The sequence below is a fragment of the Copadichromis virginalis genome, linkage group LG12 (genome assembly GCF_057382275.1).
Source record: "Copadichromis virginalis isolate Kocher_CV1m ecotype Utaka linkage group LG12, C_Virginalis_male_GT1.1, whole genome shotgun sequence".
Classification (NCBI taxonomy): domain Eukaryota; kingdom Metazoa; phylum Chordata; class Actinopteri; order Cichliformes; family Cichlidae; genus Copadichromis; species Copadichromis virginalis.
Genome location: NC_140629.1, coordinates 30,713,972 through 30,727,292, shown reverse-complemented (window position 1 = coordinate 30,727,292; position 13,321 = coordinate 30,713,972). Strand labels below are relative to the sequence as shown.

Below are 13,321 nucleotides of genomic sequence, written 5' to 3'. Positions count from 1 at the left end.
GAGTAGAGATAAAAGCTACTTTCAGTGGGTGGTTCTCTTTGCTTGATTTGGCAGAAAGAAAAATGATCTGTCAACTCATTCACCCAGCGGTGCAGAAAGAGTTAAATTACGTTCTCTACTGGAGTCCTACGTCATGTGACAAATATGGCCAATGTGATTGGCTGTGCCTTTCAGGGAGCTCTGTTTACTTTTAGCAGCGGCAAGCCTGCGCTGCAAGGACCTGCAAGGAGGAGAGGAGGATGGCAGCAAAAAGGAAGAACCTGGATATAAGAAAGTATTAAAAACATTATGTAATTATTACTAAATGTTGTTAAGTCCTTAAAGTCATATTCTTTTATTGTCATAACTGTATTTGAAGCTATTTTTATTTTTGTATGAAACCTGATTCATATGGAATATGGCTGAAGTAAACTAAAGCCTAAAATACTTTAGTCAGTCATTTGTTTAATAGTAATTTAACATTATATAATTCACATTTAAAACTATGAATTGTAATTTTAAATGGTTTAAAAGCATGTAGAATAGCATATGTAGGCAAGTAAATTTCTCCTTTTTTTATCAAGAAGCAAAGACAAAAAGGAAAAAAAAAAGAAACAGGGCAGGGTTCGGCGGTTGAATCATCCGTCCCCACCAATGCCAAAACCAAATCTACACCCTTGGCAGCATCATAAAATTTGCAGGGAATTACTTATAGATAGATTTTAAAACTACCTGCAAATTTTAAGCATAATCTTTCCAAGAGGAAAGGATTAGTACTATGGCCACATTTTTTAATTATTATTTTTATTTACTTTATTTCATGTTATCTAGTTTATTAGGCTTAAGTTAGTTTACAATATCTTATCAGTACACATTCAACAATTTTTATTTGTGCTGGGTGTGCTAAAGAATGTGGACACATTCACAAAACTAAGGTTCAAAATATAATCTCTGTATTGTGTTAAAACACAGTCATTATTATTTCATTTGATCCGTTTGGTTTTTTGTTTTTTTCAGTTGACTAAAATGTTACCTGAAACGCAAGTCTGTGTAAGAAATTAAAAACAAGAGATAAAATCTACTTACCTTGGCATCAGTCCTGTTTCTTTACAGGTGAAGGGGGAAAACATACCACACCTATCAAATTCCATCATGTCTTTTATTTGAGCTCTTAGTGAATTAAACTGACCAGACACCTGCTTTTGTGTTTACTCTGTTTCCATGGGCACCCACAAAAGCTCACAGGCCCACCTCGATGTGGGTGAAACTATCAAAGTTTGCCACACCCATACAAACTTATCTTGTCAGTGTTTACGCAAGTCTTTGTCATGTTTAAATAGCCCTCCCTATCACTGTCTCTCTCTGTCTCATACACACACATCCACACACATAAAATCAGAGTAAATGTTTACCTAGAGTTGGGTACATGTCCAAGTTGGAGGAGCCTTGCCTTGCCTTTTCTCACTTGTGACGCAACACTGCAGGCATAGAGTGAAGCCTTGTTTTATAACTGAAACTGGAAGCTCGTATATCTCAGGAGGTGATTCAGCATCTTTATCGCTGAGTTAAAGTGCAAACAAATATGCTTTGACGCAATGGCCCAAAGATAAGATGACTAAAGTCCGTTTTAAAACCTGTGCCCTCCTACAAAGATGTAAAGGATGTTCTGTTGCTTTGTTTGATTTTTTTCTTAAATCAGACATTGGATCTGTACGTGATGTGAAGGTTTGATTTTTCAGATCGTGAAACATATTGCAAAACAAACTGAAGCGTACTAACTTTGCGTTATATAAAGGTTGCATGAAATTTAGTGCAGTATAAACAGGTTATTTTTCCATATTTTGGTAAATTTACCAGTAATGTAGTGGTGCACAGTGGCTTTGGTGTTCTTGATTCTCTGTATTTGTATCAACTCATGTTCTACATAACAGGGTAAATAAACTAGAATTAAAAATTACTCAAACATAACTTCAAAATTATTTATATGATGTTATTATTTTAATATAGCATGTTTTTCAGTTCACTTTGCCAAAAATAGCTGATAGAAACATCCTCAAAAAAGCTACGTTTCACTTTCTTGCTTTAAGTACATTTTCAGAGGCTTTACTTTTTCACTCTTACATGAGTAAATAAGTTGAATCAGTATTTTATCTTTTACCAGAGTATTTTAACACAAATCTGTAGTTCTACTTAGGTACAGAATACCTGTACTTTTGCCACCTGTTTATAAGTGTAACACAATGTAACACTGAAGCTGCTGACAAGTACCAGAATTAAGTAACAGTAAAAAGTTATTTAAAGTCCGTCTATAATATGGCATAAAAAAGCTACAAATTTTGACAAAGAAAAAATGTTCTAACACAAAATGTAAACTAACTTTGTTATAATCGCATGTTCTTGTGTGTTTGCAACTGACACCCCGCCACATGGACTTTCTGTTTTTTCCTTCCTCTGATTCCTTGACAGTTTCCATCTGTAAAACGAATTATAATGAGAAAGCAACACATTAGAATGCAAACGTCAGACATACTAAACTCACTGTCTATATTATAGTCTATATCAGAGGTTCCCAAAGTGTGGGGCCCACCCCCAAGGGGGGCGCAGAGCCATTGCAGTGGGGGCGCGGTATGAGAAAAAAGAAAAAAAAAAAGAACGCTTGGACACTGCTAGCATAATGGACAGGTTTTGACGGGGCTCCCACACAAACGCAAAGCAGGAGATGAAGCATCGCCAAATATGTTTCCAAACCAACTTCCTTCCAAGCCAAAGACTAGAAAATATGGTGAAGCATATCTTCAAAAATACCCGTGTAGGTGTGGACATAGTGTAAAAGAGTTAGTCGTGTATTTTATTACTACCTGTAATTTATTGCAGTTTACTTTTATTTGTGTTTACTGAATGTTTGAGGTGTGAAATTAACCGCAATGGAGTTTTAAAACAAAATATGGGTGTCTGTGGTTGGAGGATGTGTTTGTGTTTGTGTGGGGGGTGTTAGGTGGTGGTGGTGGGGGCGCAAAGATTTTTCTTGTAAAACAAAGTTTGGGAACCACTGGTCTATATGATATTTGCTTACTGATCATTAATTTCACACAAGCGCAGTAAGAATTTTGCAGATGGAAAATTGAGCTCAAATGGCAAAGTTCCAAAGATGGATGTGGTCTGACCAACAAGTATGGAGCAAAGGATTACCAGAGTAGGTCAGCCAATAGGACACTGGCCTCTGTACACACCAGTTCCTCATTCAGTTTAAGTTGTGATATTTTTATGACTCCCTTCATCAAGGTTTATTATCTGGTGCATAAATAAGTTATATGCAGATTAAAAAAATAGCGCTTTTTGATCAAAGTATAGTATTAAGTCATTCAAACTTCTGGGATATTGATGTGATCAGTTAACAACAGGTGAACTAGAGGGGCAACAATGAGACAATGCCAAGACAGGAGTAGTTTTACAGGTGGAGGCCACTGACATTTTTCCCTCTTCCTCTTTTCTCACTGTTTTTGGCTACGATCAGTGTCACTACTGGTAGAATGAGGCAATACCTGGACCCTACAGATGTTGCACAGGTAGTCCAGCTCCTCCAGGATGGCATATTAATACATGCCAATGGCCACTGTTAAGAATTTCTCTGACCAAATAACCAGAAAACAGACTTCATGAAGGTGGCTAATGTCTTCTACAGGGCCCTGTGTTAGGGTCCCTGGGTCGTTGACCCAGTGTTTTGTGTTTTTGGTTCTTTGATTTTGTTATTTCATTATATTCTAGCTTTGCTTTATGGGTTTTAGGATCATTCTTAGTTTAGGTTCTCTGGGTGGGGTTGGTTAGAGTTTTAGTGTTCTGGTTTTCTGTCTGTGTTCCATAGTTGCTGTCTTCCCTGTCTGCTGTATCCCCACATCCAGTCAGTGTTTGTGTCTGCCCTGGTCCCACGTCTCTGTTCCCTCTGTAGTGCCTGCATGTGAGTCTGTGTTATGTGTTTCCTGTTTTACTTTGAAGGTCTCTGTCTTATCTCAGTGTGTTCAGGTTACGCTTCTTTGGTCTCGTCAGTTCTGATTTGTCCCAGCTGTGTTTCCCTCCTGTTACTCATTCCCTGATTGCTCCCTCTGTGTATTTAAGCCCTGTGTTTCTCTGTGTCTGTGTCGCGATGTACCGTTTATTTTGCTGTGTGTTTTGCCAGTCCACCGGTGTTAGTTTATTTTCAGTTTTTCCCAGTTATGTTATGTTTGCGTTCAGCATTAAAGCTGTTTTGGTTTAAGTTTGTCTCCGGAGTCTGCATCTTGGGTCCTATTCCTGTTTGCACACAGCCGTCACCTAACACCCTGTAGCCACTGACACTCAAGGTGGAGCCCAGTTGGAATTCCTTTGTTTCCTAATGTTTTTGAGCAGTATTTACCTGCCATGATGGCCCTGTTATCTTTTTCATTTTGTCGGCCTTTGTGTGTATTTATGTCATCACAGAAAAATGCCATCCTGCAGGAGACACCTACTGTAGTGGTAACTCCCACAAAAAGGGCTTTGCATACTGAGGTTGTATAATGTATAATCATTTTCATACATGCTGTATGGCCAAGAACATTTTTAGACATTACCCAACAGAGCTGAATGTGACAACATAAATCTTCCACTCAATGCACAGTCTTTACCCTGCACTGTCTCAAACCTGACAGCTACCCAGGGCTAGGTCTGTGATTACATCAGTTCTGTCAGTCTGTGGGCAGATTTTGTCAACAAAGTTCCACAAAAACTACAAAATCTAGTTCTAAAACTTTACAGGTATGTAGTTTTAATCTAAACGAAGTCTATGTTTTAAGATAGGGGAAAACCTAATGGGGCTGCAGATATTGTGATCTCAAAAAGCAATGCCACAAATAGTTTTTGTCTAACAAATCAAGTGACGCAAGATTCATACGTTCAAACTCAACACACTCTCACAGCAACTTGTCACATACTAATGTGTCTAATATTTTTCTCTTTTGTACTTCGTCTTACTATAATTTGTAACTTTTTTTGTTTGGTTCAGGTTTAAATAAAAACTCTCACGACATTGAACCTTTGCCTGAGATTTCATTGTCTAATTTAGATGGCGAGTGAGCGAGTGATCAGACTCGCTTGCTTCTGGAAAAATGATATGTAACCACTGTAACCTGGTGTCACTATAGTGATGAGATTGAATTGAAAATGTCATCATTACTAACACTCTCTCTTTTTTTTTAAAGCTGAGTATAAAGCATGAACTCCAGCGACTTTCTGCTTATCCAGATAAGTTTGTGTAACATTTGTCCTTTTGACATGAATGCATTGTGACTGCAGCCAAATCTGCCTGTGAAACAGTTGGTCTTTCTTTACGCAATGTGCTTTAGTCTTCTTTGTCCTGAACCATATAATTATGGGGTTTTTTTGTTTTTTTTCCCCTACATTTGTGTTGTGAGAGACTTTTAAATTACCCAAGCACTCTAAAAATAGCTCAGACTAGACGCACCCCTGTTTCTTTTTATCAGTTAGACAGTGCACGAGCACGTTCAACATTCATTCAAAAGTTCTCTCACAGTTGTAAATTTTGCAAAGGAAATGCTTCATATGCTTGTAGGTGTAGTGAAATAAGGTTATATTTGATATGTTTCGTTTTATATATTAAAAATATGTTGGTCTTACAAGATTTACCACTGAAATGGTAAATCTGAGCTTGTAGCACAAACACATACCAAAGGCAACTCTCCAGTCTCTCCTACTTTTGTATTGCCCTCATGTGTGTCTGATTACCTTGATGATGTCAGTTTTTGGAAAGGTACTTTCATGCTTATTCTTATCTACTTTGTCCACAAGACTCCCTTGTTCATGTAAACAAGCTGCTGAGACTCTGGATGCTTGCAGAGGTAGGAATGTAAATATAAATCTAAGGCAGAAATGAGCGAACAAATATCATTTTCACATAACACTGAGACATTTTATTGGTGATCATATTCCATCCCTTTTCCAGAGTGAAATGAAGAGTGTTTTCTGACCTATAACAAAAGCAGTACAATAAATAAAACCAAAACTAGAGAACATCAAAAGGCTGCATCCTCAGCATTCACAGATAAAAGATATTATAATAGTAGTCCAACATAGAGATACGTATATAGTTGTTAACAATAAATAATCATACTAAATAAATTACATTCTAATAAATTCTGGACAGTGTTTTTACACAGCATCTATTGAAGCCATCTATTCACTCGTCTCTCGGGTGGTCAGAGCCAAGTTCTTTGAACTGTTTAGCATTGCTGTGGAAAGACAAAAATGCAAGGTCAAAAAATACATAAATTAATGTTTTAGTAGAAATCTATGCAATAGTTTCATTTTGAAACTTACATACAATCCTTTTTTAGCTATGTAAAGCAAAACTCTACAATTCTGATATTGCACTTTGTGGTGATTTTGCTATGACTGAGTAATATAACGGTGCAGATATGTTTTATTTTAATTTCTGTAGATTTTTATGTCATTTGGGGTTTTAAAGACAAATAAAGAGTAATAAAAATATTTTTTTAACCGCAAATAAACAGGGTTAAATAATCTGGACAGATTACTGTCCCTTTTAATTACTTTCCCTCATTCTAGTCACTCATTTTTGTCATCATTCATTCATGCTTCATTGTGGCAGTGTAACAGAAATCCCGTATTTCAGCAATTCCTAAATTGCCACAATAAAAAGCTTATGAAGAGAATACAGCATGTCCACACTGTGTAAATCTTGAAACTAAAGTGTTTTGTTTCCAAACATGTAAAGTCATTGTGCATGTTTGCATGTGCTGCTCAGTAAGATTTAATGAGTAATTATCTCTTTATAGGTCATCACGTGCAAAGTCAGTATGTCAATACTCTTATTGTTCAGGACACAAAGATGAATGTGTACAAATGAACGTGTGGTTTCTCTTTACGCTGCTATTCACTTCATTGATGGAACAAGTGGAGACACCCCTCACTAATCCCGACTAATACCTCTAGTAGGGATCTCTCTTGATCTGCATGATGCATGTATTCAACAACAACAACAGTCGTACGTGCGCTCCTGTCATTCAGTGAGCCCACTCCTTCCTGTTTGGCTTAGACTCATGTGATCAGTGGCTAGACACACTCCTCTAAGGAGTTAAGCAAGACCATAGGTGAAAAATACATCACGAAACCATACAGCGCCAGAAATACGAGAAGATTATATCAATGTTGCTGCACTGATGGCATTACTGCAACAGCACTGACACATTATCCAGCTTGGTAAAGGTCGTAGTTGTCATTTTCATGGTATGTATTGTTTTATATCTTTATTCTTATTTTTTATGGGTTATTCGAGGTCAGGGTTGGGTGACTCAAAACACTCATGTAAGGTGATGACTAAACGATATGTTTACAAACTCCCTCTGAAATAAAACGTTTCCATGATCTTGCTGGTCTGAACACAGTGCAGTACTTGGAAGTAGCACTGCTTTTTCTGATAATTTGATGCTTTATATTGTGCAATAAACACTGAGTTGTATAAAAAATAAGTACAGTGAGTATGTGTTGGTTTGCACATAAGGAGGTCAAAACCTCAGGAGCACCTACCTCATTGTAACTTAACGCCCTCAAACGACAACGTCACCAGGGTGTTTCTGAAGCTTCTCCTGCTCTGACACGGTTCCAAGGTAGGAAGCCAGGAAGTTTTTATGTGACCTGTAACTACACAAGACATTAACATTAGTATCAAAAGCCCAAACAGCTCAGATAAGTGAAAGAATCAGCTATTTTGAAAACCAGGACTGCAGTGCCAGCTACATGGTAATGGTCTGATAGAGATAAATACATTTTATGGTGACATTTTCACTGTCATTTCTATTGGCTGTGCACATAAAAAGCATATGACTATTTAAGTTTCAGACTCACAGAAATAAGTCCTACTTTCTCTCGTTTTCTCCAACTGAGTAGTTATAACTAACCGTGGCTGTAAAGCTTTAATTGCATGTCTGCTTGTTTTATTTGCACCATCATGGACTATTGACTCTGTCCACAATTCAAATAATACCTTTGATTTCATTACATATTGATAAGAAACTGTGATTATGTAATAAATTGCTTGTCATAGGAATTCAAGATTCAAAAAAAGTACGAGTAATACAAAAGACCTTACAGTCTTTCTGATAAAACAACAGTGAGGTGACGCCGTTGATGGTGCTGTAGGAACAGGAATGACCATTAGAGCTGTAGAAGTCATTTGAGTTGATCTTGGCAAAGTGGTGAGCAATAACTCTAAAGTCTGGGTGTGTTCGGGTGTGTTAATGTACTTTTTGATGTGTCAGTGTGGTCATATGCCAGGAAGTGTTTCTGGCCTGGATCTTGGAAGCGTAACCTTTGTTCTGTTGGGATTCATGGGGTGTGGATGGTTTATTGGATAATATTCTCTACAATACTTTAAATGTAAAAAAGAAGAAGATTACTTTTTCACAAAATCACCACAATCAGGCTTTGTCTTAATGTTGTTCCAGCTTTGGTGAAGCTGGTCACACTGATAGCAGGTATACTGGGGTCTGATAGTGGTGAGTTTGTGGGGACATTACATTTTGTTTTTTCTGCACCTCATTCTCCTCAGTGAACAATGGCGGGTTTATTGCTGTAAAAAAAAATCCCACTATGAGGATTTTCTTTCAAGTTGTAAAGTTGTATTTTGACTGCTTTTACAACTGGGAACAAAAGAAAGATTTAAGTTTACTATTAAGAGTTCATCAGTGAATTGAAGATGGGTTACTCATACTAATACAATAAAATACTCGATTAACCCAGACCTATCTATATCTAGGAAAAGACAAAAGTTAAATGAGGGCTAAATTTTAAATTTTGGCATCATTAATTAAGGCCAAATTAGAGGCTTTTCTTTTCTTTTAAAATGTTGTTATATATAACATATGTAACAACTGGCATATTCTGATATATGTATTATGTTACCACTAATTTTTTCATGTTTGGAATTTTATCCATTTACTTTAAAATCCTTCAGCCAGAAACGAATGCTTTGGTTGCTACAGCCTTACCACCAAATAGTGTGTCTTGTTGTGTTTCTTTTTGTGTGTTTGGCTGTGTGACAGTTTCAAACTCACTGAGCACAGGTCATAAGCAGTATGGCGGTACAACTGATGACTGAAAGAACCACGGCGATGACCACTAAGACCGTCTGCACCAGCTCAGCATTGTTGGTGTCGGTGGGCTCATTTTTCACTGTCCCCAGAGTCTGGATCCCACAGCGCTCTCCATCATAACCCTTCATACATCTGCAGAAAAAAAGAGTTAAGAAATCAGTGTGATGACTCAATGAAGAGGCTTTTATATCAGATATTGATGAGTGTTTGAATGATTTTTTCAAGTTGTTCCAATAATTTGAATCTGTCTGAACCTGCCTATTAGTCACATTCAGGTGAGGCAGTGGTTTTAACAGTATAATTGTTTTGGGGGTTTTGTGTCTACATCATTCATTTTGATGATTGCAAATGATCCCAAACATGATTTAGTTCTGATTCAGTGAAGGCCACATGCTTGTATCAACCATAGAGCTCATATTTTCTCATGCAAAAATACAATGGGGTCAGGACTGTACTTACATACAAACTGGTTCATGCAGGCCGTCTATGTGCTTGCAGTATCCATGAATGCAGTAGCCCAGGTGGGAGGTGTTGCAGGGATCCTCATTGGTCCTGAGAGTGGATGTGTGTCCACTAGTGAAGACCATGTGCTCGGGGTTGAAAGGAGTTGTGCTTTTGCCCTTGTGTTTGTTCCTCCTCTTGCCTTTGACCTTCCTTTTCTTCTTCTCATCTCTGGTGGGATGCAAGTCTGTAGGAGGAAAGGAAGCATCCGCAGTTGTTTAGGGTGCCATTTTAACTCCCTAGACTTAAAGGCTGAAAACATTTTTTTTAATCAATTGAAGCTGTTAAAGTCAAGAGAACTTCACTTTCATACAATTTTATATACTCATCTTTCTTAAAAGAAACATATACAAATCACACAGTTATATACTCAGATAAAAGATTCCCTTGTACCAAGGAAGCTGACATTTTCATCATCTCCTCCTGAAATCCCGTCCTCTTCCAACTCATCATCATCGCTGTGCAAATTCTGGAGGCCTTCCCCTGAGGCCAGGTCGACAGTCACTCCAACTTGGTCACCTGACTGTGTGGTTGTAGATCCCTGAGCACTTAGAGCACTGCAGACTACAAAAAAAAGCCAACAAAAATGAATAAGACATTAAATCTACATAGAAATACACAATTAAATCAAAGTTTACTTCTTTTGATCCAGATCAACATCTTGGATTGTGAAAAACACTCTTTCAGAGCTATAAATAGAAAAAAGACGTGAATAGTTGCCGATCTGCTGATAAACTATTTTAGAAATCAGTCTTGGCAGTCATTTTTTTTCATTCTTTCCTTTTTTTTCTTACCATGAACTTTGTGTGAGTTACTTTCTTTAGAAATTGTGCTCATATAGCTTTACCTCTGACTCATTATTTCACCTTCCTCTGCTGGGAACAATCTTAAACCAGTACAACCAGTCCACATTGAGGACTGTATTGCACCAGTGATGAATAGGATTCAGTGAAAGGATAATGAAGTATTCAAAATATGATGACCTTTCTGTGTGTCTGGTGTGTCTCCTGCACAATGTCTGGTAATAGTTTGGTCTCTAGAAGCGTCTCTGACAAAAAAAAACAAAAAAAAACTCAAATACCTCTCTCCTCTCTGACAAGTCCTCGCCTGTGGATACAAGTTTTCTCCCCTGACCCATGCCTTTCTGTCATGCCACTTGCATTTCTCTTTTCATTTCAGTCATTTAAACTATCTCCGCACACACAAACACACAGACACTTTTAAGTACAAGTTCAGACTTACCGAAGCACAGGAAACAGGTGAGGATGAGAGGGTTCATATCCCAGGAAGCAAGTGTTTTGTGTATGATAGTCCTGCACTAACGTGTGTGTAAGTAGGTGTCGAAGTGTGTCTTTGTCCCCCGCTGATCAAGAGTGTGCTTTGCTTTCTTCACCTCCACTGGGTGCAGCTTTTATAGACCAACGCCTGCTTCTCAACTTGAAGGAAACAGATGGGTGTGTGTGTGTGCACTTGTGAGTGTGTGTGCATGAGGCAAAGAGAGAGCAAAGAGAGAGCACAGGAGAGAGAGTAAAAAACGCATTGTGCTTGTGTGTGTGTGGCTTATTCATGTGTGTCTACTAATTCATCTGCCCCAGGCAATACATTTTGCACCTCACGTTCTGGTGGGAATAATAATTGTGGGCGACACTGGGTCACCAAGCTCTTGGCTTTTTATCACCTGTTTGGTAACTTTTATTACTTCCGCAGGGCTGCCTTTACATGGCCTTAGTTATACCTTCTGTAGTGATAGAGACACATACCAGGATATTATAAAGCTTTTCAACATTAACTTGAAAACAACTTTCTAGGCCATCATGTGTCATTTATTGAATGGCCAAAGTGTTGACTAATCTTAGATAGACAAAATCATAAGCAAACCACAAAAGTAAAGTTACTTGGTTCTTAATTGACAGCAACTATACACACCTTTTTCTGTAATCGAGTCATAGCTACACTTTAGTCAAGGTACAAAGATAAAAAATAACATAAAAAAATGCTACATTACAGTGAGAGCAATAAGGGGTCATAAAAAGAGTATCTATGAGTGTTTGTTTCGGTAAGTGGTTTCATAAACATATATGGGCAAATAGGTCATGAAATGGGAATTGTGGCTGGCTTCTAGAAAATACACCTCTGAATGTGTCTTATTTTCTGAGATATAAGATACTTTTTTAATATAATCTTTTTAAGTGTGTATTACTTGTTACCTGTTTTTATTTATTTGCCTATGACAATGAGCGTTCTCTGTTTTATTGTTGTTTCGTTTTGTTCGGCGGGTTGTGGTTCTGTCTGAATTATTATGTGTGTGTTTTATCAAATTATACTCAGTGTTACTATTTCTGTACACTGTAACTAAGAGGAGACCTTAAGGCTTGGGTGGGGAAGCTGCACACAAGGGTGTGTTGTTTATGTTGTTGTGTCTGCAGATACAGGTTGTCCCATCAGTCATACACTAGTGGAATCAAACACAAACCTGCTAGGAATGCAGGGAACTACTCCATCTCATTCCGTAACAATGACTTGGAGCTCCTGGCACGTTTTGTTGAGGATAAACATGCAATGGAATTGTTTGGATATGTGTAATGACATTGAGGATATGAGATATGGATGTGTGGAAAGTCTGACACAAGCCAGGAGAGAAGCACCTCATAACAGCCACCCACAGTAAACACACTGCTGTCAAGCTAAAGGCACGCAGGATGAAAACTTGAACACAAAAATACAATTAGATGTCTTTGTGCATCTTCACAACACTGTTACAATGTTACTAGCTGCCGATATTGAATCTCTACTTTTCCGTTAAAAGCATAATTTCCCATGTGAAGTATTAGCTTAAAGTTTTTTAATGTATATGTACACTGTTGTCTACATGGTGCCTTTTGTAGCTGATTCAGTTCTCAGTTTATTTAGATCGGCTTCTTAAATTTATTGCCTTGAAGATGAATTCTTGCAACTTTACCAACTAGTATTAATGGCAGAAAAGCAACTCCAGCATCTTCCTGAAAACTATCAATTTCACCTTAATTATGTCTCTCCGCTGAGTGCCCTTAAATGATGTATGTGGACTTTCAATCTGGAGCCTTAATAGTCTGTATTTCCATCTAGAAAGCGACTCTTTGAGAATAAATGACAGCGAATAATACAAATATAACAGAAACTAAAACACAAACCTGACTTGAGAAGCAAAACAAACACATACGTGATAGACATGAGACTTGTTTGTTAAAGAACACACGAAGATGCAGCTTAGTGGGGCTTCCCCCACTGTATTACTCACTGCATGAGTAGCCTACTATTACTTATGCAATAATAAGTAATAGCACAGTGCAGGGATTAGAGCAGCAGTTCCTGAATTTCGAATATCTTTATCCACGGGTTTTATGTTTAGAACAAAATGGCCACCACAGAGTGGGTGTGTTTGTGGGTCATCGCGTGTGTAAGCGCATGCTAATGTGTTTTTAAGTATGTCTTAACAGAGCAGCAGCTGCAGGTGAGTTAATGTTTACGTGTCATCGTCGCTGTTCATTGGTATACAGAACATGTAAAGCGGATCCAGGCGAGGTGTTAAAATGGATCATTGGCTCTGGTTGAGTGTAAAATGAAGCTACTGATTAACTTGACATCTGACACTGCACTCGGTAGGTCAGATGATGACCACAGACATGCATATTTATTTGGGTTTAATAGGGATGGTTTGG

The 13,321-nt window shown here is 37.8% G+C and overlaps 1 protein-coding gene across 1 annotated transcript; it reads right to left on the bottom strand.

Moving 5' to 3' along the window:
* Positions 1–5,898: 5,898 nt before the first annotated feature.
* On the bottom strand, positions 5,899–12,595 carry areg (amphiregulin). Its single transcript, XM_085476020.1, has 6 exons — positions 10,866–12,595; positions 10,017–10,187; positions 9,582–9,810; positions 9,084–9,254; positions 7,558–7,671; positions 5,899–6,239 (listed from the first exon to the last, which is right to left on the bottom strand). The coding sequence occupies exons 1-5, from the start codon at positions 10,900–10,902 to the stop codon at positions 7,578–7,580; spliced, it is 702 nt and encodes a 233-aa protein (XP_085332146.1). The 5' UTR covers positions 10,903–12,595; the 3' UTR covers positions 5,899–6,239; positions 7,558–7,577.
* Between the last annotated feature and the right edge of the window lie 726 nt (positions 12,596–13,321).